This window comes from Salvelinus fontinalis, chromosome 17, assembly GCF_029448725.1.
Source record: "Salvelinus fontinalis isolate EN_2023a chromosome 17, ASM2944872v1, whole genome shotgun sequence".
Classification (NCBI taxonomy): Eukaryota; Metazoa; Chordata; class Actinopteri; order Salmoniformes; family Salmonidae; genus Salvelinus; species Salvelinus fontinalis.
Genome location: NC_074681.1, coordinates 22,412,066 through 22,437,650, shown reverse-complemented (window position 1 = coordinate 22,437,650; position 25,585 = coordinate 22,412,066). Strand labels below are relative to the sequence as shown.

Here is a 25,585-nt window from a genome sequence, read left to right as displayed (position 1 = left end):
CTGAAGCATGAACTTGTGTTTCTGTTGGCTATCATTTATTTCATGTTTCTCTCTTGGGATGGGATTTATGTTACCATAGCTGCAATGTAGTCAAGGTGCTCCCCTACAGTGTCATATTGTTAACATAGCTAGTGATACAGTCTAATACCTCTGGGGTGATGGTGTCTCAGTCCTCCCCTATACAAACTGAGTTAGCTGAATCACCACCTCAGAAAATATAGTGTGTGTGTGATTGTGTGTGTGTGTGTGTGTGTGTGTGTGTGTGTGTGTGTGTGTGTGTGTGTGTGTGTGTGTGTGTGTGTGTGTGTGTGTGTGTGTGTGTGAGTGTGTGTGAGAGAGAGAGAGAAAGAGAGAAAAAGAGAGAGAGAAAGAGAGAAAAAGAGAGAGAGAGAGAGAGAACTTACGTGATGTGTGTACACACAGGTATATAAGAAACGGGGAGCTGAAGCCAGAGACTCAACGGGCCTCATTTATCTTTTCTTTCATAGCGTCTCAGTCAGACTTTACATAAGCGATTACATTAGATTGAGCTTAGTTTTCAGGGTGGAGCCAAGAACTGTGTAACTAAATGGAGGAAAATTAGGTCCCTCCCAGATTATAATTGCATAACAATTCAACACGCCAAGAGGAGACTCAAAGGAGAGAGAGAAAAAGCCATCATGCTTTTATCATTTAAATGTGATTTCCTTTCAATTTTATGGGGAGGGAATACAGCAGATGTGAATGCCCTGTGTGTGTGTGTGTGTGTGTGTGTGTGTGTGTGTGTGTGTGTGTGTGTGTGTGTGTGTGTGTGTGTGTGTGTGTGTGTGTGTGTACATGTGCGTGCGAGCGAGAGCGGGAGGGAGCGATAGAAAGGGAGGTAGAGGGAGGGTAGAAAGAGAGAGTGAGAGGGAGGGAGGGAGGGAGGGAGGGAGGGAGGGTGGGAGGGAGGGAAGGAATTGGGACAAGGAAATGGAACAAGAGCAGCGGATGCGAGGTGGCGGGAGAATTCGAACATGGTGGTTGTTTGTGTCAGAGCAAGACTCATGCCCTAGCCACACCCCACTCATAACACAGCAGCAGGACTGTACAGTGTGTACAGTGTACTGTCTCGGCCTAGGTATTAGCTCTAACAGATAAATTCATGTACTTCTCTGTCTGGATGAGTGACTATTCCAATCCACTTGGACAAACCGACTGTACAGAACAGTATGTTTTCTAATACAGGGTTTTTTGGAGAGCAGCGTGCTGCGGACAGAAACATAATCGGTCTAGGGAAACTGGAGAGGCTGGTTAGACTCATTTACATTATTACATCAAAGAAAATAACTGATTATTGAGGTGAGACATGGTAGCAGTAGTACTGCATAAAGCACAAACAATATCCAGTACAGTCAGAAACTAAAATACACACACAATGTGCAAAATAAACTAAAAGAGCAATCATAGTGTCATACTCTACTTATGTTGTAAATGCAAAACTCTATCAAACAAGCGAAATAATTTAAATATAATATACTAATCAGAATACTGTACTTGATGAACATAGGTTTGAATGCTGGTGTAGGTTATTTAAGGCTGTGGCAGTGTTGGTGTCCCCCCTGCTGTAGAGGGAATATGTGACCAAATGCATTTCCACAGTATGGGCCTTGGTATGGGCCTTGTCCACAGCCTTTTACATCTAAAGTATCAAATTAACTCTAAGCAAGGTCACTTCAAAAATCTCTGCCTAAAAGTTTTTTTTTCCTTCAAGAAACACTACTTGTAGCTAAAAAATAAACTACCTTGCTCCGAGACAAAAATGAATATAAAACATCCTTGGTTTGTTTTCCCATGAATGAGCACAAGTTATGTGGTTGGGCCCTATCCACAGCTTGTTGTTACATAAGAATGATGTCATGCGTCATGTGGGCCAACAGCTAACACTGGAGCTGCATAGAGACACACTGATAGGGGCAAGCAGCTTTAAACACTGTGCTGCCTCAAGGTTCAAGTTGAAAGTTTTTAATGTCACATGCTCAAGTACAGTGAAATGCCGTTCTTGCAAACTTAAAACCCAACAATGCAAGGCCTATATGTCTGTGTACTTCATCTCTCTATTTATGTGAGGGCTGGTGTCTCACTTCAATGATTCCTGTAAGGACTGAGGTTGGCGCTAAACTAAAGGACAGGGCTATTGCACACAGAGCTATCGTAGACAACACGGAGGCTACGGCTGAGGACAGGAATAAGTACAAGTCCCACTATGACCTCCGCAGAGTCATCAAATGAGCAAAAGGACAATAGAGGTGGAATCATAATACACAGGCTCCAACGCATGTGGCCAGGGCTACAGTTGATCACAAAGGAAGACCCAACCTTGATCTGCCCAACGATGCCTCTCTACCAGATGAACTCTTTTATGCACGTTTGACAACAACATTGTGCCGGGTGTGAGGGCCGTCACCGAGCCAGAGGATTGGGTGATCTCGCTCTCCGAGGCTGACGTGAGAAAGGCCTTTAATCAGGTCAACACCCGCAAGGCCGTGGGGCCCGATGGTATTCCAGGGTGCGTTCTCAGATCATGTGCAGAACAGCCGGCAGGCATATTCAGAGTAATTTTCAACCTCTCCTTGTTCCAGTCTGTGATCCCCAGAGGGGCTGGTTATTGCACACATTAACTCCACCAGCCCAGACACCCTAGACCCACTCCCATTTGCACACCACCCCAACAGATCCATAGATGACACAATCTCAATTGCTCTCCACACTGCCCTCACCCACCTAGATAAAAGGAATACCTATGCGAGAATGCTGTTCATTGACTACAGTTTAGCATTCAACACCATTGTCCCCTCCAAGCTCATCACCAAGCTTAGGACTCTGGATCTGAACACCTCCCTCTGCAACTGGATCCTGGAATTCCTGACGGGTCGACCCCAGGTGGTGAAGATAGGCAACATCACCTGCGCCACTCTGACCCTCAACACAGGGGCCCCACAGAGGTGTGTGCTTAGTCCCCTCCTGTACTCCCTGTTCACACCTGGAACTCCATAAATACTATCTGACAAGAGTCTGCGAGTGTAGAGAACCTTACTGTCCATCGAACCAAAGGGTGGTGGGAATAGCACATGGTGAAATTCTGTAATCGAAAAACGGCCAAGGGCATTGACTCCACCGCATTGACCTGTGGCAGCAGTTGGAAAATCAGGTGCCTTTGTCCCTCATTTCAGATAGAGGCTTTGATGTCACTGGAATAAGCCACAGTTCATTGAGAGAAACATCAAAGGCACCACACACACAGCAAAAAGATTTACAGCCTGAAACATGATTGAAAATACCATGGAGACCTTTAGGTATCTTCCCTATATTAAAGCTGCAGCCTTATTACTGCCTCATTTAACTTCTGGAGTATAACTTTGTGAGGATCGAGATTCAGAGTACAAGGGGAAGGGACTGCATGGCTATGGGATGGCTGCGTTGGCCATTACGCACGACAGGCTATACCGAACTCTCCTGTTGCAAGTCTAGATTGATATATCAGAGGACAAGATCTATCTCCTCTTTCAGGATTTGAAAAAACGGCATGACGCACTGGTATAGTGCACTTGGTATGGTATGATAGATCCCATGACTGTGCACCCCCCTCCCTCCCTCCCTCCCATGACTTGCATCATGATTTACTTTCTTGACTTGTCCCCCTTTCGAGCATTGGGCAGCACTTCAAATGGGGAGGACAGTCTCATAGTAATGGCTGGAACGAAATTAAAGGAAATGGTCTCAAACACATCAAACACCTTGTTTCCCATGTGTTTGATACCATTCCATTCATTCCATTCCATTCATTATTATGAGCCGTCCTCCACTCACCAGCCTCCTCTGGAATATACCATGGCTCTCCACCTCCTTTCCAGGAGCCTAATAATTGCAAAAATATACTTAAGTATCAAACGTAAAACTAAAAGTAGAAATCATTTAAACTTCCTTATATTTAGCAAAGCAGACTGCACCATTTTCTTGTTTTGAAAATGTACAGAGAGCCAGTGGCACACTTCAACTTCATTTACAAATGATGCATTTGTGTTTGGTGAGTCTGACAGATCAGAGACAGTAGGGATGACCACGTGTTCTCTTGCTATTTCCGTGAATTGGACCATTTCCCTGTCCTGCTAAGCATTCAAAATGTATTGAGTACTTTTGGGTGTCAAGGAAAATGTATTGAGTAAAAAGTACATTATTTTCTTTAGGAATGTAGTGAAGTAAAAGTAAATGTTGACAAAAATATGAATAGTAAAGTACAGATACCCCAAAAAACTACTTAAGTAGTATTTAAGTATTTTTACTTAAGTACTTTACACCACTGAATATATGTTCATTGAAGGACATGTGTGATGTAGCCCAAACCCATGAAGAGACCGTAGCTGGTGCCTAGTTTATTGCTAAAAAGGATGAGCTATAGGCCTATTGAATATTCTTGCCAGGAACATTAGGGCTAATGACTATCTATCTATGTATATTACAAGGATAGTTGGCACAATGGCAGATAGATACATTAATTAAAGTAAGCAGGCTACTAATTAAATTTCTTCTAAAATGACAAGATAATTTTGCTTCGTGCACAAACATTTTAATATCTCTCCTCTCCAGCAGTGTGTATGTGTGTGTGTTTTGGTATAACGGCACATTTTATCATACTGTCTCTTAGGATGAATATTTAACACTATCATAACAAGATCAGCAGTGAATTGCATCTGAACTGTAATAAAGAGCATTGCATTACCTTTTCAGCGTGAATTGTGTCCAATTGGAGTATAATTGCCTGTCCAATCAAGTATGAGAAAGTTCTCTATCCAAACTATCATGTAGGCCTATAGTTGGAGCCTATAATCATTCATGTCATTATCAAGTCTTGGGATTTGGTTCAAAAGCGTTACTTTCTTTCTGTCTGCAGACTATATTACTGCAGGGGTGCGCACTGGGTAGGTAGCCAATCATATGCTCACTTGCGGATTAGTTTTGCAGACGAGGATGGGTATTGAGGGAGAGACAGGCACAGCAATTCACTCACTCTATTTCACTAGCAGTCATTCTTTTGGGACAAGCTGCAAAGTAGCCTATAGCAGCAATGGTCTACATCATAGTATAATAATATCCGTGGTTTTGAATTCTGCCCTTGGCATTGCGGAGGCAGCCCGGTGTGAGTGAGCGAGATCGGAATTCAGGTCCAGGTTTGAAATTTACAATATTATATCTGACGTCGTTGATAGAAGAGAAGAAGAGGTTTAAGGAAGCGCTCAAGATCGAAAGCCTTGCGATTGGTTGAGGTCAGGTAGGAATCGGGGAGCCGTTCGTTTAGGGAGCCGTTCGTTTAAAACCCCGTCCCCGTATGCCTTGCGTTTAGACGCAAATTCATTTTCGTCTATCCATGTTCAAATCGGGCAACTACCCCATGGCGGCGGATACTGCGCCCACCACCATGCATGGGAGTTGGTTCAACAACACAGGCTACATGGAAAACAATATGCCCGTGGCGGTGGAGAAACCGAAGAAGGCATTTTACCTGGTCAGAATGATGTCTCTCAACAACAATAAGAAAGGGCAACAAACCAAGCATCAGCAAACCAACCACCAGCATCACCAGAATAACAATATGCCCTTCATGATACACTGTCACATCGGAAAAGAGATCAAACACATTTGCAGCAACTGCAGTCGCGGGAACGAAACCCAGGACGGTGAGTAGTCTAGCTGCATATGGATGCATTATGCCCATATATACAGTCATTGATTGTGGCACATAGTCTCGCTTCATCCCTGCTGGCCATCAAACAAACGCTAGTTTCATTGAGCACGCTCAATAGGGAGAGGAGGGCACATGCGTTCTTGTTTGTCCATTCCGCAAATATATATCCTAGAGATATGAGGTGAAAATGTCTTGACGTATTTAATCCTGGTAACATCAATCACAGGCGCGCAACAATTCCAGTTGAGGCTTGACTGCATTGCTCTGTGTAATCGAGGAGGCTATGCTCTGTAGGCTACCTTCTTTACCATATTATTTACACTGCCGTCATTAGTAAATCAAAGTTTATTGGTGGCGTTAACGGATTTGAAGCTGTTATCGCAGATGGAACTACAAACAATCATGTCACTGCAACAGTGCATTAATGCCTTCAATATATATGTATATGAGCCATGACTAGAATACACGAAGAGGGTGAAACGGCTTGTAAACATTAATTAAAGTGAAGTGTTCAATGACTATGTACATTGGGCAGCAGTCTCTAAGGTGCAGGGCAGAGTACTGAGTAGTAGCCAGCTGTGAACAGTGACTAAGGTTCAGGGCAGGGTACTGTGCTAGTCGTGACTCTAAGGGTCTGATGGCCTGAAGATGGAAGCTGTTTCTCAATCTCTTGGTCCCAGCTTTGATGCACCTGTACTGTCTCAGCCTTCTAGATGGGAGCGGGGTGAACAGGCCGTGGCTCGGGTGGCTGAGATATTTGATGATCTTCTTGGCCTTCCTGTGACACCGGGTACTGTAGATGACCTGGAGGGCAGGCCGTGTGGCCCTGGTGATGAGGATCAGCATAGCGGAGGTGTTGTTGCCTACCTTCACCACCTGTGGTTGGCCCATCAGGAAGTCCAGGACCCAGTTGCGCAGGGAGGGGTTCAGACCTTGGTCACTGAGTTTAGAGGGCACTATGGTGTTGAAGGCTGAGCTGTAGTCGATGAACAGCATTCTTACATAGGTATTTTTCTTGTCCGGGTGGGATAGGGCAGTGCAATGGCGATTGCGTCGTCCGTGGATCTGTTGGGGCGATATACAAATTGTGGCGGGTTAGGTGGAGGTAACATGGTTCTAAACTAGCCTCTCAAAGCACTTTATGATGACAAGTGAATGCTACGGGACTGGTCATTTAGTTCAGTTACCTTCACTTTCTTGGGGACAGGAACAATGTTGTCCCCACTTGCTTCAAGATCTCCACCAGACCGGGATATGGCGAGATTGAATATGCCTGTAAATACTCCAGCCAGCTGGTCTGTGCATGCTCTGAGGATGTGGCTTGGAATGCCGTCTAGGTCGGCAGCCTTGCGAGGGTTAACGTGCTTAAACTACTTACTCACTTAACTCATTCTGTTGCATTAGGGACACATTTCAAAATGCAACAATTTGTAACAACATCCCATAGTGCAAAACTATGTGTAGTGGGTCAAACAAATGCATCATGAAAAACAGGCAGCTACAATATATTATTTCTGGCAAAGAGCGGTATGAAACGATGTAGCAGCAGCTACAGTAGAATAGCTACATGGCATTGTAGACTTAGAGAAATTATATTTGTGTAGTGTGTTTGACAGGTATTTTTGGAGCAGGTTCCTGGTGTGGTGTAGAATTGGCCAAGAGCCTGTTCCCCCCCCCCCCCCAAATGCCTGACTCCACTACCCAAAATCCTCTCCTCCTACTGAGTAGCACCTGAAGTGGTCATTCTCAGTCCCCTGCTGTGCTGTTCCAATCTACCCCACCCCACCCTAACCCTGCATGAAGCCAATATGATTATGAGGATGTAAAAAAACATGAGGGTCCAGTTTCCAGTACCCAGATTAATATTCGTTCAAGGACTAGGCTAAATCTGGTACTCTGGTTCTGGGTAACTGGCCAGAGGAGTATAGATGTGTTTATCAGGGAATACATGCTGGTAAAGAAACACTAGTGATGTAGTAGCCTACAGTCTAAAGCCCTTTTATCTTATTCTGACACAGTCTTTGTAGCTTTCTCTTGAGAGTTTTTGTTGAGTTGGAAGAAGAGTGTAACTTTGACTTTGCTGCAAAGTACTTATTATTCATTTGTTTGCTGCTCACGCAATATGATGAGTTCTGAAGGATGTCTCGAGGATGTTTGGCACGTTAACGGGCAGCTATGGGAGCTTTCAGCAAACACGGATGAAAAATAAACTGTCACTTTCAATTTGCATCCATGTCTGCAAGACTAGAAAGTGTGCGGCTGGCTGTTGTCTCAAATGCAGAGTTGACAATGGTTAGTGAATTCTGTTTTTCTTTTTGAACTTCATTTGAAACATCACCTGGATTCAATTAGCATTGAATTTGATCTATTTCTAGACAGAGCTGTGGCAGGATAGTGGCTATGAGGCGTCAGGCCGTGCATTTGAGTAATGGTCTGTGTTACTGGTTTCACTGCATTCATGTCCGCCTTGGTTCTTAATGAATCTTGCTGGAGCAGTGTTTCCTAAACTCAGTCCTGGTCACCCCGGAAGGGTGCACGTTTTGTTTTTGCACTAGCGCTACACAGCTTACTTAAATATTCAACTCATTAGTCTTTGATCATTTGAATCCGCTGTGTGGTGCTAGGGGAAATAACAAATTGTGCATCCCTCAAGGTCTCCAGGACCTAGTTTTGGAAACACTGTGCTATACCATATAACCTTAACCCCAGTGGAGCTCCTGCAGTGATGTCATTTGAATTATGAACGCTGTGGTGGTGTGACACTGTAGTGACTGACGCACTGTCTCCTGTCCCCCAGCTAGAGGTCATCTCATACATCTGAAATACAGCCCCATGTAGCAACCAGTTATCACTTTTACAGAAAGTAGCCTAGTGATAACTGAAGTGGCAGATTGCATGGCTCTCATCAGGGCAGTATATAATATAATTATCACTATGGAACTGTTATAGGCCAGACAGTAGGTTGGTTGTTTATGGGCTTAATTACTGCTTCTGTAGCCTGTGTGTGTGATCATTTGGTGGGTGCTTATTTCCTATTTCACACATCTACAAGTGTGTATTATACGCATGTGTGAATGAGATATGCAAAAAACATTTCCAAACTCCCCGAGACATCCTCCGAGAGTGGGGTCACGGCCAGGGTCAGCCATTTACCAACAGAGTTGTGTATATTGTAGCGTACAGTAGGCTACAACAGTAGACTGGGATCTGTTTAGACACTGGGATCTGTTTAGACAACCTTACCCCCCTGTTGTGTTGACTTGGATTCAGCATGCTTCTTGAAAGACTGCATTGCTTCATCTTTTTTTAAACCGTCAGATTGAGAGGCAGGGGAGAACATGGCCCACTTCTTTAGTGGTCACATGATCATTGTCTTCTACTTGTTTTTTTGTTTTTTTATCTGCCGTTTTGATAGACTTTGATTTATTCACAATGAGCTTATTTGTGCTGTAGGCAATTAAAAAAAATCTCCAACTCTTTCTGCCACGCTCATCTGACTTTGGTATCCCCAATTCCCCCGCATCATAATACTTTTTAGCAACTGTTGGTGTCTCAACTTACTGTTACTAGTTGAATACACAAGGTGCAATTTTAAAATGTTTGTTTTTTTGGGGCGATCTGAACTTGTAGTAATCATGGTCGAATTACTGACCGGGAGGCCCCCATTGATCATCAGATATCATATTAAAAACTGGTCATTTCTCTCCACCCCATGGCAAAATTAGTCTTGAAAGTGCATGAAATTATACTGAACAAAACTATTAATGCAACAATTTCAAAGATTTGACTGAGTTAGTTCATATAAGGAAGTCCGTCAATTGAAATTAATTAATTGGGCCCTAATCTAGTGGTTAGAGCATTGGGCCAGTAACCAAAAGGTTGCTGGATCAAATCCCTGAGCTGACAAGGTAAAAATCTGTTGTTTTACCCCTGAGCAAGGCAGTTAACCCACTGTTACCTGGGCGCCGACAACGTGGATGTCGATTATGGCAGCCCCCAGCACCTCTCTGATTCAGAGGGGTTGGGTTAAATGTGGAAGACACATTTCAGTTAAATGCATTCAGTTTACAACTAGGTATCTCCCTTTCTATAGATTTCACATTACTGGGCAGTGGCACAGCCATAGGTGGGCCTGGGAGGGCAAAGGCCCAGCCACTGGGGAGCTAAGCCCAGGCTTTATTACAGATTGAAAAACTCCTCAGTTTCATCAGCCGTCCGGGTGACTGGTCTCAGACGATCCCGCAGGTGAAGAAGCCGGATGTGGAGATCCAGGGCTGGCGTGGTTACACGTGGTCTACGGTTATGAGGCCGGTTGGACGTACTGCCAAATTATCTAAAACTTTGGAGGCGGCTTATGGTAGAGAAATAAACATTAAATTTTCTGGCAACAGCTCTAGTGGACATTCCTGCAGTCAGCATGCCAATTGCACACTCCCTCAACTGAAGACATCTGTGGCATTGTGTTTTGACAAAACTGCACATTTTAGAGGCCTTTTATTATCCCCAGCACAAGGTGCACCTGTGTAATGATCATGCTGTTTAATCCGCTTCTTGATATACCACACCTGTCAGGTGGATGGATTATCTTGGCAAAGGAGAAATTCTCACTAACAGGAATGTAAACAAATTTGTTCACAATTTGAGAAGAATAAGCTTTTAGTGCACGTGGAAAAGATTCTGGGCCCTTAAATTTTTATTTCAGCTCATGAAACGTGGGACCAGCACTTTACATGTTGCATTCATATTTTTGTTCAGTATAGTTATACAATTTCTAAATGTTCTCTCTGCCCCATGGCAGCATGTCAAGTTGTTTGTCTGTGCCTAGTAGTTTTTAACCTACTAATAACCTATTCATTTATGGTGGAGCAAATCTACACTTTCCTTGTGGTGTAGTGCAAATTTAGTTCTGCTGTTGTAAAGATCGCGGGTCCCCCTCAACAATTTTTTTATCACTGTTTGCACTTCCCTACTTGTCGTTTACCAAAGTAACCCCCACTCTGGCAGGCCTGGGTTCTATCCTCTGCTTTCCCTCTGCGGAGTGTCTCTCTTTCAAGCTGCTCCTTTTCGCTCTCCACCTGGCTGTCAGCGGCAGCTCAATAATCCCCAACCTGTTCTCTCAAATCGACCTCACCCCCAATCTACTCACACGCGCACACACCCATAGAGACCACATGCTGACCACACCGCCTGCGTCACGTGTGCTGAAAAATACATCTACATGTACATCTTATTCAATCATCGCACTCACACTGCTCGCACACATCAACAAGCGTCTGCATTCCATGCGCTAAAATAGGACTTGGTTCTGTTTGACACACTGCAAGTCCCACGTCTCCCATCTCCTCATTGGTTTTTACGAGCATATACCCACATGGGTGATTTGAAAGATGAACTGAGGGCCACACTCCAGTCCAGTTGGTGGTGGTAATGCATCTTAAAGTTGGTTGCCAACTGCCATAACATCCAAAGAAGAAACCTGAAGGACTCGGTTTACCCTTTTATCTGTGGATGAATTGTTGGAGTAGAGGCCCTTTTGTATTTCAGGTAAAATAACAACCCAATGTTTCTATCCCAGGACAAATTAGCTAGCAACAGCAAGCTAGCTAGCTAAATTCCCATAAATGTTTAATGCTTTTTTAATGTTCCCAAATTAATATAGTTGGTTCAGAGTTTGTTTTGATATTTCAACCTGCGTGTCCTGAGCGGATCTGTGGGTGGACAAAATCAACATGCGCACGCAAGTGGTGTGGTCAGCATACATACATACATAGTCAGTCCCTCTCTACCCTTACCTTTCCTTGGCCTCTCTCTCTTACATCTCTCAGAGAAAGAGATCATTTATGGTATTTCTTTGCGCATTGACTTTACTGAACTCTGGAGAAAATGAACATTGTCAGATGTTCTCACCCAGCAACAATGTGCTTTCCCCTCCATTATACATTGTGTCTGCAGGAACTCGCTCTTTTTCACTCGGTCCACTCATCCAAGTGCCTATGTATTTGTGTCATGATGTGAACAGTACGAACTTGTTACTAAGTCTAATGGTTTTAAATTACTGTATTGTCTGGAAACTTGCTTGCAGTAGGTCTCTTACAGAGAAGCAGTGCAAGGTTAAAGAGGTGCCTAGTTATTCTTCTTTTGTTGTATAAATGGTTACAATGTATATCGCACTGATGGAGTTAAGGTGGGTGTGGCTATATGTAAAGACTAAATTCCTTAAGTGTGGCTATTTGAAACTATTTGTAAACAGTTGGAATTTCTTGCTTTTGAATCTTGAGGTTTCAAAGGGTCTCTCTACCACTGAGATTGGCTGTTATAGACTCCCCCTCTGCTCTCTGTGATGCAATTTCTTCTCTGATGCACCTTATGTCTAAACCTCTTTACAGTGAAATGATCTTGATTGGTGATATCAACTGGTGTTTGTTAAAGCTGGTGTCTGATGTATTTTAAAATGTATTGTAATTCTATGAATCTTACCCAGTTGATTAACTCACCCACCTGCCCAAATCTCAAATGTCCAGAGAAATCTACCCTGATTTTGATATTGACAAACGTTCCACGTAAATATTCTGCGGTTGGTGTTTTCTGTAATGATTTAAGTGACCATGTGTGCTGTTGCTGTTGAAAATAGTAAGATTCCTAAAACAAACCCATGCTTAATTTGTAAGATAAGAGTTTTAATGAGCAGGCTTTCTTCATGATTTTTAAATTTTGACTGGAGCAAGAATTATGCTTATTCCTGATGTGGAAACTGCCAGGAAATTCTTTCATGTTTTTTTCCAAATAGTAAACAAACATGCCCCATTCCACAGGTTGTGAGATAAAGGGCGAGATAATCAATGGTTTTCTTCTGAGCTGTTTTGTAGTATGCGTAAATATAAATCTAGCCTGGGCTAAAGCAAGGAAATCATGTTCTGATGCTGATTTGCTTCTTTTTAGGTAGATATGAAACAAGTGTTAATCTCTTCTCAGGAAGGCCAAATCTGACTATGTTATGTCTGTTATCACTGATAGCCTGAATGTTTTGGAAGGCTATTAAGTCTGTCTGGTCAAAGTAATGTTAATGAATTACCGTCATGTGTATTGAAGGACTCTGTTGCTGTATATGACAACTGAAATGCTGAATTTTTTCAATGAGCACTTTGTATCATCAGGTAGGCTGTTTGATTCAGTGTACTCTCTGTACAACCCTGTGGATGAACTGGTGAGAGCTGGTCAAACTTCTTGCTTTTTGCCATTCTCAGTGCAAAAGGTACATAAAGCTGTGAAATCCTTAGATCAGAGAGAGCCTGCAGGTCCTGATTCTTGACCCCTGATTTTAATTTAAGTGGCAGCTGATTTCACAGCTGAACCACTTATATCTGTTCAATCTAACCCTGGAATGTAATGAAATGCCAAGGATCTGTAAATCAGCATTTGTCTTACCACTTTTACAAGTGGGTTATCCAACTCCTTTTAAATAATTATAGGCCAATCTCAAAGCTGTCACCCCTGGCAAAAATACTTGAAACCCTTGTTAGTGAACAGCTCAAATAGTTTTTATATACTACAGTAACTCTATTTGAGCAATGTACCAATCAGGCTTCAGGAAGAAGTTTAGCAAAATTACAGCAGCCATGAAGGTTTTAAATGATATCACTAAAGCCCTTGACAAAAAAACAGCACTGTCTCAGTGAGAAAGTAAGGCTTTTTACTAGAGGTCAACCGATTAATCGGAATGGCTGATTTTAAATAGGGCCGATATTTTTTTTTTTTACATTTTCATAACAATTGGAAATCGGTAATTTTGGACGCCTATTTTGCCGATTTTTATTTAAAAAATATAATTTTTTACACCTTTATTTAATTAGGCAAGTCACATTCTTATTTTCAATGACGGCCTAAGAAGGGTGGGTTAACTGCCTTGTTCTGGGGCAGAACGACAGATTTTTACCTTGTCAGCTCAGGGATTCAATCTTGCAACCTTACGGTTAACTAGTCCAACGCTCTAACCACCTGCCTCACGAGGAGCCCGCCTGTTACGCAAATGCAGTAAGAAGCCACGGTAAGTTGCTAGCTAGCATTAAACTTATCTTATAAAAAAAATCAATCATAAATCACTAGTAATAACTACACATGGTTGATGATATTACTAGTTTATCCAGCGTGTCCTGCGTTGCATATAATCGATGCAGTGCGCATTCGCGAAAAAGGACTGTCGTTGCTCCAACGTGTACCTAACCATAAACATCAATGGCTTTCTTAAAACTAATACACAGAAGTATATATTTTTAAACCTGCATATTTAGCTAAAAGAAATCCAGGTTAGCAGGAAATATTAACCAGGTGAAATTGTCACATCTCTTGCGTTAATTGCACGCAGAGTCAGGGTATATGCAACAGTTTGGGCCGCCTGGCTCATTGCGAACTAATTTGCCAGAATTTTACGTAATTATGACATAACATTGAAGGTTGTGCAATGTAACAGGAATATTTAGACTGATGGATTCCACCCGTTAGATAAAATACGGAACGGTTCCGTATTTCACTGAAAGAATAAACGTCTTGTTTTTTAGATGATAGTTGCTGGATTTGACCATATTAATGACCTAAGGCTCGTATTTCTGTGTGTTATTATGTTATAATTAAGTTTATGATTTGATAGAGCAGTCTGACCTGAGCGATGGTGGGCACCAGCAGGCTCGTAAGCATTCATTCAAACAGCACTTTTGTGCGTTTTGCCAGCAGCTCTGCTGTTTATGAATTCAAGCCTATCAACTCCCGAGATTGGGCTGGTGTAACCGATGTGAAATGGCTAACTAGTTAGCGGGTTGCGCGCTAATTGCTTTTCAAACGTCACTCGCTCTGAGACTTGGAGTAGTTGTTCCCCTTGCTCTGCATGGGTAATGCTGCTTCGAGGGTGGCTGTTGTCGATGTGTTCCTGGTTCAAGCCCAGGTAGCGGCGAGGAGAGGGATGGAAGCTATACTGTTACACTGGAAATACTAAAGTGCCTATAAGAACATCCAATAGTCAAAAGTATATGAAATACAAATGGTATAGAGAGAAATAGTCCTATAATTTCTATAATAACTACAACCTAAAACCTCTTACCTGGGAATATTGAAGACTCATGTTAAAAGGAACCACCAGCTTTCATATGTTCTCATGTTCTGAGCAAGGAACTTAAATGTTAGCTTTCTTACATGGCACATATTGACATATTTCACTTTTACTTTCTTCTCCAACACTTTTGTTTTTGCATTATTTAAAACCAAATTGAACATGTTTCATTATTTATTTGAGGCTAAATTGATTTTATTGATGTATTTTATTAAAATAAGTGTTCATTCAGTATTGTTGTAATTGTCATTATTACAAATAAATTTAAAAAATCGTCCGATTTTAATTGGTATCGGCTTTTTTGGTCCCCCAATAATCTGTATCGGTGTTAAAATCATAATCGGTCGACCTCTACTTTTTACACACACACAAGGTGGCACTGATAGAGATGGCAGCTTCGCTTCTAGTCCTCAGGAATTTTGCAGTATTTTTTTAATGTATTTCTTACATTGTTAGCCCAGAAAACCTTAAGTGTATTTACATGCAGCCGGGAAGTACTATTGGATATCAGAGTCGTCAACTTACCAGCACTACGCCCAGGAATACAACTTTCCCAAAGCGGATCCTTTGCACCTCCCAGGGCATTTGAACTGATTCCAGAGGCCGACCCGAAACAACGCTGCCGGAGAGGGTGCCGGGGTGGTCTTCTAGTGAGGCTTCGGCTGCGCGCACACCACCCACCGCTTCCGAGTATATTACTCGCTAATGTCCAGTCCCAAGTTAACAAAGTCGCCGAAATCGGGGCAAGAGTTGCTTTCCAAAGAGAGATCCGGGATTGTAACATGCTCTGTTCCACGGAAACATGGCTAGCTGCGGACATGCTGTTGGAGTCCGTACAGCCAACAGGATTTTCAGGGCATCGCGCCGACAGGAATAAACATCTCTCCAGTAAGAAGAAGGGCGGGGGTGTATGTTTCATGATTAACGACTCATGGTGTAATTGTAACAACATACAATAACTCAAGTCCTTTTGTTCACCTAACCTAGAATTCCTCACAATCATTTCCCAAGAGAATTGTCCTCTGTTATCATCACAGCCTTCAATATCCCCTCGCAAGCGGATACCAAGACGGCCATCAAGGAATTTCACTGGCCTTTATGCAATCTGGAAACCATATATCCTGAGGCGGCATTTATTGTAGCTGGGGATTTTAACAAAGCTAATTTGAGAACAAGGCTACCTAAATTCTATCAGCATATCGATTGCAGTACACGAGCGAGTAACACGCTCGACCACTGCTACTATAACTTCTGCGACGCATTCAAGGCCAGCCCTCCTTTTGGTAATTCCGACCATGACTCCATCTTGTTGTTTCCCTCCTATAGGCAGAAACTAAAACAGGAAGCGCCCGTGCTTAGGTCTATCCAACGCTGGTCTGACCAATCGGATTCCACGCTTCAAGATTGCTTCAATCACGTGGACTGGGATATGTTCCGGGTAGCCTCAGACAATAACAGTGATGTATACGCTGACTCGGTGAGCGAGTTTATAAGGAAGTGTTTAGGAGATGTTGTACCCACTGTGACTATTAAAACCTTCCCTAACCAGAAACCGTGGACTGATGGCAGCATTCGCAAAACTGAAAGCACCTACCCCCGTATTTTAATCCTGGCAAGGCAACTGGAAAAGTGGCCGAATACAAACAGTGTAGTTTTTCCCTCCGTAAGGCAATCAAATAAGCAAAGCTTCAGTATAGCAGCAAAGTGGAGTTGCAATTCAATGGCTCAAACACGAGGCGTATGTTGGCAGGGTCTACAGACAATCATGGATTACAAAAAGAAAACTAACCCCGTCACAGACATCGACATCTTGCTTCCAGACAAATTTAAAAAACTTCTTTGGAATTTGAGGACAATAGTGCCACCGACGCGGCCGGCTACCAAAGCATGTGGGCTCTCCTTCTCAATGGCCGAAATGAGTAAAACATTTAAACGTGTTAAGGTTCGCAAGGATGCCGGCCCAAACGGCATCCCTAGCCGCATCCTCAGAGCATGCGCAGACCAGCTGGCAAGGTGTTTACGGACATATTCAAACAATCCCTATCCCAGTCTGCTGTCCCCACATGCTTCAAGATGGCTACCATTGTTCCTGTTCCCAAGAAAGCTAAGGTAACTGGACTAAATGACTATCGCTCCGTAGTACTCAGTGTCAGCACGCACTGTCATCATGAAATGCTTTGAGAGACTAGTCAAGGATCGTATCACCTCTACCTTACCGGTCACCCTAGACCCACTTCAATTTGCTTACCGCCCCAATAGATCCACAGACAATGCAATCGCCATCACACTGCACAATCCCATCTGGACAAGAGGAATATCTAATGTAAGAATGCTGTTCATTGACTACAGCTCAGCATTCAACACCATACTACCCTCCAAGCTCATCATTAAGCTTGAGACCCTGGGTCCTGGATTTCCTGACGTGCCGCCCCCAGGTGGTGACAGTAGGAAACATCTCCACTCCGCTGATCCTCAACACTGGGGCCCCACAAGGGTGCGTTCTCAGCCCCCTCCTGTACTCCTTGTTCACCCATGACTGCGTGGCCATGCACGCCTCCAACTCAAATCATCAAGTTTGCAGACGACACTACAGTGGAAGGCTTGATTATCAACAACGATGAGACAGCCTAGAGGGAGGAGGTGAGGGCCCTCGGCGTGTGGTGTCAGGAAAATAACCTCACTCAATGTCAGCAAAACAAAAGCGATCGTTTACTTCAGGAAACAGTAAAGGGAGCACCCCCATATCCACATCATAGGGACAGCAGTGAAGGTGGAAAGTTAAGTTCCTCAGTGTACATATCACCAACGAACTGATATGGTCCACGCACACAGTGTGGTGAAGGCGCAACAGTGCCTCTTCAACCTCAAGAGGCTGAAAAAATGTGGCTTGTCACCAAAAACCAACACTAACTTTTACAAGTGCACAATTGAGAGCATCCTTTCGGGCTGTATCACCGCCTGGTACGGCAACTGCACTGCCCACAACCGCAGGGCTCTCCAGAGAGTGGTGCGTTCTGCGCAACGCATCACTGAGGGCAAACTACCTGCCCTCCAGAAGACTAACAACACCTGATGTCACAGGAAGGCAAAAAAGATAATCAAGGACAATAACCACCCAAGCCACTGCCTGTTCACCCGGCTTTCATCCAGAAGGCGAGGTCAGTACAGGTGCATCAAAGCTGGGACAGAGATAGACGCGGTTTTTCAATCTCAAGGTCATCAGATTGTTAAACAGCCACTACCAGCACAGAGGCAGCTGCCTACCTACAGACTTGATATAATTGGCCACTTCAATAAATGGAACACTAGTCACTTTAGTAATGCCACTTTAATAATGTTTACATATCTTGCATTACTCATCTCATATGTATATACTGTATCTTATCTATTGCATCTTAGCCGCTCACTGCTCATCCATATATTTTATACTTATATATTATTCCTTTACTAGATTGTGTGTATTAGATTTTGTTGTGGAATTGTTAATGTTAGATACTGCTGCACTGTCGGATCTAGAAGCATAAGCATTTCACTTCACTCGCAATAACATCTGCTAAACGTGTATGTGACAAATACAGTTGATCATGCTATACTGAGGCAGAGATTATCGAGCGTAGGTCTTTCTGAGCATGGTTTACTATCTGATAGAACTCAATTTGATGGGCTCATGTCTGTTAAATTGTCTTTCTGTAATGGTGTGCCCCAGGGCTCTGTACTTGGTCACCTCTTATTCACTATTATAAATAATTTAGACGTGCAACTTCACTTATGCTGATACTGTTATTTATTGTTTTGCCTCGTCTCTCACAAAAGCTTTACAGAACTTGCAAACTGCGTTTTATACTGTTCAACATACCTTGTATCAATTGAAGCCCATCCTCAATGCTGACTAAAGAAATTGTGTTTTCTAAAGCAAGAAATAAACCTCAATCTTTCTTTCACCTTTTACTACCTCTCAGGGCAATGAGATTGAGGCTGTAACTTCATATATATATATATATATATATATATCCTGCTAACTGTTCCAAATGTCCGAACGGAATTTGGTAAAAGGGCTTTTATGTACTCTGTGCCATCGGCTTGGAATGCCTGACAAAATAGTTATAACTGAAAGAACTTGTCCCGATTTTGGTGTTTTTAAATCATTGAAGGATTTTGAGACTGATTCTTTGACCTGTCAGTGTTTTTAATTTGCTGTTTTATGATTTCGTTATATTCCTGTGATTTCTATGATTTTTACTAGATTACTTGTAGTTTTTCATGTCGGTCTATAATTGTGTAATGACTCTTGAAAAATATATTTCAAATCTCAATGAGCCCTTCCTCGTAAAAAAAATAAAATATGGAAATGTGTTGAATTGCAGCAAACTTCTCTTTACTGCATGATTTTTGCTACGCCCCATGGGAAAATGTGTAGAATTGCAAGAAATGAACTATTTTAGGGAGCCCAAAAGGCTAGGGCCGGCTCTGACTGCACGTGTGGGTACGCAGGCCTGCGAGCCACTGAAGCCCTTCATGAAGGGTTCAGATTTTGTATATACGCTAATCATGACTCCGCTGATTTCCAGAAAGTGCCCAGGTTTCTGTGTAACTTGAGTCAAGTATTTTCTTTTTTCTTGGTGGCGTTTGTCATGTTAGTTCTACTTCTCAGAGTGGACATGTGCGTGTATAGCCCTTTTTTCCTGCATGTTCTTTATTTGTTTCTCTGCTATTGATGATGTACTAGTTTGAAATGGGGAAGGCCTGTGAATATTGTTATACTTTAAGATCTTTGATTGGTTGATCTGGAATTTGTTACAGGAAATAATCTTGCTGGTCATGTTAGCATAGTAGCTAAGTGTAACACTATCTCATGGGAATAAGCTAACAAATAGGTTTAAACTTTCTCAAATGTTTAATCCTGTTCAATGTAGAGTTGATACTTATGTGGATTACAGTAGCCTAGGCCTACAACACTGTTTCATCCGGACAAGTCTGAATCGCTTTTAATATGGATGTAATTAGCTTGAACATTGTCTTCAAATACTCCTCTTGATGGTATTGAAAACATGAAATGAAGAGAAAAGCTCTAGTGACCATAAGGAGCTTGTAAACAGGACTATTTCTCCCTGGCCTGATATTGCAGGTCTGTTTCTTGGCAAGCTAGCACAAACTAATCTGCAGCTTCCTGCTATTCAGATTTGGAATATATCATGCTAACACACAGGTCTATTTAGCCATGCCAGATCACATCATTGAGGAAGGCCAGTTGGCATATCTTTATTCCTACACTGGAGTCTTATCAGAGACGCTTCAGTGGTTTTACTGCTGTTGAAATGTCATTTCTTTGATTTGTTACAACAAATATGACAACGGCTTTAGCTATCTATTTCCATCTGTGGTCCCTGAATATAGCAGAATGCTAACTAACCAGCCACTCTTTCCATCTGTGGTCCCTGAATATAGCAGAATGCTAACTAACCAGCCACTCTTTCCATCTGTGGTCCCTGAATATAGCAGAATGCTAACTAACCAGCCACTCTTTCCATCTGTGGTCCCTGAATATAGCAGAATGCTAACTAACCAGCCACTCTTTCCATCTGTGGTCCCTGAATATAGCAGAATGCTAACTAACCAGCCACTCTTTCCATCTGTGGTCCCTGAATATAGCAGAATGCTAACTAACCAGCCACTTTCCATCTGTGGTCCCTGAATATAGCAGAATGCTAACTAACCAGCCACTCTTTCCATTCTGTGCCCCTACAGCAGAGGAGGTTGAAAGGCGGGCCGCAATGCGTTCCGAGTCCCTGGTCTCTGGCACACACACCCCGCCCATCCGCCGCCGGAGCAAGTTTGCCACTCTGGGCCGTCTCTTGAAGCCCTGGAAGTGGAGGAAGAAGAAGAGTGAGAAGTTCAAGAAGACCTCTACCGGTAAGGGACACACAAACGCAACAAAACACACACCGCCTGCTGTCCCTCAAAGTACCGCTCCCTTATTTACAGCCTCCTAGGTATATCTCCAGTCTTTAATCCTATATCCTCTATCTAAAAATGTCAGAATATTTAATCATGCAGTAAATATTGAGCAACGTGCTGCTCTGAAATGATTTGCTGCTATTGTGTTTCTAAATGCATCAGGAAAATATATTTCCTTGTTCCACGCTTGCCAATCCAGAGGTCTAACAGTCAGGGGCATGTGAAGGGCACACATTCTTCATTATACTGCACATGTCCCTGGTTTTCTACAGCATTTATTTACTACTAGCCATGGTGTGTATTCTCCTAAAACCTGACCTCTTCCCCTAACAATCTGACCTCTTCCCCTGACAATCTACTGCCCTCGCCTGACGATCCACTGCACATGAAAAGATTGGAAAGATGTGTTCTGAATCAGCTCCCTCACTTTGAATTTATATTGGGTCAGTCAGGTACAGAGCTGAACTCCTGTCTATATTTGGGTTCCTGCTCCTCCAGGCTCTGGTGATGGCTTTGTTATCCTCTGTTCCCAGGAGTTTTCTTTCCTGAAGCTATGCTGGGTAGAACTGGATTTGATGGTGCTTTTGTTAGTGGTCAAATGTCCTATGAATGCAGTTGATCATTGATCAGTCAGTAATTCATTGAGCTTGGCAGTGATGCGATATGCACTTTGATGTTTTGTGTATTTACATATAGTAACTTTGTTGTAATATTCCAAACGGATATGGCAGTTTCACCATTAAGGATTCTAGCTTTAAGGTTGAGGGCTGCTAAACTGTGACTGTCACCTTTCCTTCCAGTGCTCTAGCCTTGGGCCCTCAGCCTTGCCTTTCTATCCCACACTGACATGAGTGAACGCTGACACCGTGACTTTACAACGACTCATCACTTTCTGCTGGCCACCATCTTTTTCTCACACATTTGTATGCATAATGTTGACTGCACATGAGCCCATTTTTTTCTTCCTTTTTTCTCTTCCCTTTCTCCTGAGCGAAACAGAGCAGCAGAATTTAACAAAGGGTGTTTTTTTGTGTGTTAAATCAACAGTAAAACCCAATGGATAAGACTACTCTCTCTGTGTAGTATTATTTTGTTTAGTCTTATTCCTACCGTTTACACTAATGGCAGCATAATGGCATATTGTGACCTACTAGCTTTTCCCATTGGACTGTCTTCTGTAAGAGCTTTTCACTTCAGTCCCTTTCTACACTGAGGACGATTATTGTTCCAAACACTGCAGAGGACATTGTAGTTGGTTGTTTGGATACATATAGTTTCTTTGTTGCAAATGCATTTTATGTTAGGATGGCTCTGTGAGGAGTTGGAACCAGGGAAGGCTATATGGAGACTGCTGAGCTCATCATGGCTTACAGCAGTGACCTTGGTTGCCCCCTGACCATTGATTGAGCAGAAGTAGTGCACCAGGTTTACTCCATCAGTCAGTTGGATGGTTGGAAGTGTTCAGTAGGTTACACCGTAGCAAAACGTTTTGCAAAACCTCAAATCAATGATCTTATTGGATTAGTTCAGCTATTACCCCAAGTTTGTTCTTTTGTGGTTGTTCTTGTTTATGATGTTCATCATGATCATTGGAACTGTGACTGCAGGCAAGAAGCAGACAAGCTGCTGGGCATGCAGATGTTCTAGCCAGGTAATTGGAGAATGTGCATGTGGATTATATATTCTAGTCAGGCAGATGAAGGCCAGCTCTGGGGGGCTATACTCATAACTCCAGGAGTGGGCTAGCCACAGTGCTCAGAGTCCTGAAAGCCTTGCCTCCTGTCCCTTCGGTTAGTCAGGCCACAGTGTTCTTATGGTAACATAATGCTATTGAAACTAGAGGTTCATGGATCAAGCTTTATTCCATGGGAGTGTGGGGCACTAATCTGGCCACTCCTGGGTTTGTTGTTCTTAATGTAGCCTATTGAAAATATGGATTTTGTTTTTAATGCCACTGAAAATACAGTACAAATATGCAGATTTTGGAATCCTTTTGTTTTTCATGTTCTGTAGACCTTATTTAAAAATGCTTTATACACCATGATTGGGTTTATGTTCAGGATGTACAGGGGTCCTTAGGCTGTATTTGTCTTGAGTCAATTAGTATTTAACACCTTTTTTTGTTAGGGCAATCCTACATAAATCATGAGTAAAACATTTCTTCACAAGTTGAATGGACTCGGTGTGCAGTAAGTGTTTTTAACATGATTTTCTTCATGTCTACCTCATTTCTGTACCCCACACATACAATTATCTGTAAGGTCCCTCAGTTACGCAGTGAATTTTAAATACCAATTCAACCAAAGACCAGAGTGGTTTTCCAATGCCTCGCAAAGAAGGGCACCTATTGGTAGATGGGTTAAAAAAAGTTATTACACTTTGGATGGTGTATCAATACAGCCAGTCAAAGATACAGGCGTCCTTCCTACTCAGGGATTTACAAGCATTTCGCTACACCTGCAATAACATCTGCTAAACACGCGTATGTGACATTAAAATTAGATTTCACCATGAGGCCAAAGGTGACTATAAAATAGTTCGCGTTTAATGGCTGCGATAGGAGAACTGAGGATGGATCAACAACATGGTAGTTAATCCACAATACTAACCTAAATAACAGAAGGAAGCATGTACAGAATAAAAATATTCCAAAACATTCATCCTGTTTGCAAAAAGGCACTAAAGTAATACTGCAAAAAATGTGGCAAAGCAATTCACTTTTTATTCTGAATACAAAGTGTTATGTTCGGGGCAAATCCAGTACAACACGTAACTGAGTACCACTCATATTTTCAAGCATAGTGGTGGCTGCATCATGTAATGGGTCTGCTTGCAATCGATAAGGACTGGCGTTTTTCAGGATAAAAAAAAAAACTGAATGGTGGTGTCTGCTTTCCACTAGACACAGAGATGATGAATTCACCTTTCAGCAAAACAATAACCTAAACAATATACATTGGAGTTGCTTACCAAGACTGAATGTTCCAAAGTGGCCAAGTTAGTTTTGACTTAAATGTTCTTAAATCTATGGCAAGACCCCCCAAAAAATGCTTGTCTAGCAATGATCAACAACCAATTTGACAGGGCTTGAGGAATTCTGAAAAGAATCATGGGCAAATGTTTTGTTCAACTACTGTCTCTCTAAACTAGCTGTAGCTTTGATTTCAATACTAGATTCATTCTCTGATCCTTTGATTGGGTGGACATGTGAGTTCATGCTACAAGAGCTCTGATAGGTTTGAGGATGTCCTCTGGAAGTTGTCATAATTACTGTGTAAGTCTATGGAAGGGGGTGAGAACCACGACCCTCCTAGGTTTTGGATTGAAGTCAATGTACCCAGAGGAGGATGGAAACTAGTTGTCCTCTTGCTACACCATGGTACTACCCTACAATGTGCTGTTGAGGCTACTGTAGACTTTCATTGCAATAGTGTGTTTTAAACAATTATTTGGTGAAGTGAATATTTAGTGGAATATCCTTTAGATAAATAACTATACTATTTCTATTTTTATGAAATTCACTGAGGATGGTCCTCCCCTTTTCTCCCTGGAGGAGCCTCCACTGGTGTGTAGATTTGGTGAGACAAAATCCATTCCATTTTGAATTCCGGCTCTAACAACAAAATGTGGAATTAGTCAAGGGGTATAAATACTTTCTGAAGGCACTTCACAAAACCAAAGTAAAACTTTCATGCTGTCTTGTGTCACAGATGTTGTGGCTCTCACCTCTGGTGTCTAGTTAAGGCAAGCATCGGTGTTTAAGATCTGGACATGGTTTGTACGCTAGTGATAACACTCGAGTGGTGCAGCGGTCTAAGGCATCTCATCTCAGTGCTAGAGGCGTAAATACAGACCTTAGTTAAATTCCAGACTGTATCACAACCCGCCGTGATTGGGAGTCCCATAGGGCGGCGCACAATTGGCCCTGAAGGCACTTCAGAAAGGGCAACTAAAAGTAATGCCACCAGAGATGCCACCCATACACTTTTTTTTTTTTTTTTACTCGGCAAGTCACTGAAGAACAAATTCTTATTTACAATGACTGCCTACCCCAGCCAAACCCGGAAGACGCTGGGCCAATTGTGCGCCGCCCTATGGGACTCCCAATCACAGCGGGTTGTGATACAGCCTGGAATTGAACTAGGGTCTGTATTGACGCCTCTAGCACTGAGATGAGATGCCTTAGACCGCCTTAGACTGCTGCGCCACTCGGGAGTGTTATCACTAGCGTACAAACCATGTCCAGATCTTAAACACCGATGCTTGCCTTAACTAGACTCCAGATGTGAGAGCCACAACATCTGTGACACAAGACAGCATGAAAGTTTTACTTTGGTTTTGTGAGGCTAACGGGTGAGTGAATTGCCTCGCTAAAAGCCTCACTTCGTCCCGGGGCTTGATACTGTAGGGAACGCTCTGTCTCCTATCTGGGTCAATTCACAGCAGAATGGATTTCTCTCTAAAGCTAAGCGTAGCACTTGCAAGTCGATGCTGTTGGAGAGTATTCAATGATGCCAGTTTCATTTAATATGCTCTGAGAAGCGTCTCTCCAATGAATTCATAATCCCCTCATCTTGGTGCAGATCATGAGTAGCTAGCTTGGTCATGATTGCCAAGATTTACTGTGAATGGACTGTGGCAATAATAACTGACTTCACATTGTCACTTGTTCATGCTCTGGGTCTGAACCAACTCACACTAGTGGAAACGTAATGTAGCCTAGCCTACTGTTGAATTTGTTTTCAATATAATTCTGGAACAGAGCAACAAGTGGTGATTTACAACATGTTGTAGTTCGAAGCTGTTCAGTGTTCACAGAAAACATAAGT

The 25,585-nt window shown here is 42.6% G+C and overlaps 1 protein-coding gene across 4 annotated transcripts in view; it reads left to right on the top strand.

Moving 5' to 3' along the window:
• LOC129813984 (phosphatase and actin regulator 1-like) overlaps nt 1–25,585 on the top strand; it is an 82,898-nt gene that overhangs the window by 22,331 nt on the left and 34,982 nt on the right. For 2 of the 4 annotated variants that reach the window (XM_055866677.1, XM_055866678.1), the window contains exon 2: nt 20,547–20,711. In XM_055866677.1, coding sequence (XP_055722652.1) covers nt 20,547–20,711 — 165 coding nt within the window. Of the gene's footprint in view, nt 1–4,966; nt 5,694–20,546; nt 20,712–25,585 lie in introns of those variants that run through there. The other 2 variants (XM_055866675.1, XM_055866676.1) reach the window with 2 other exon arrangements.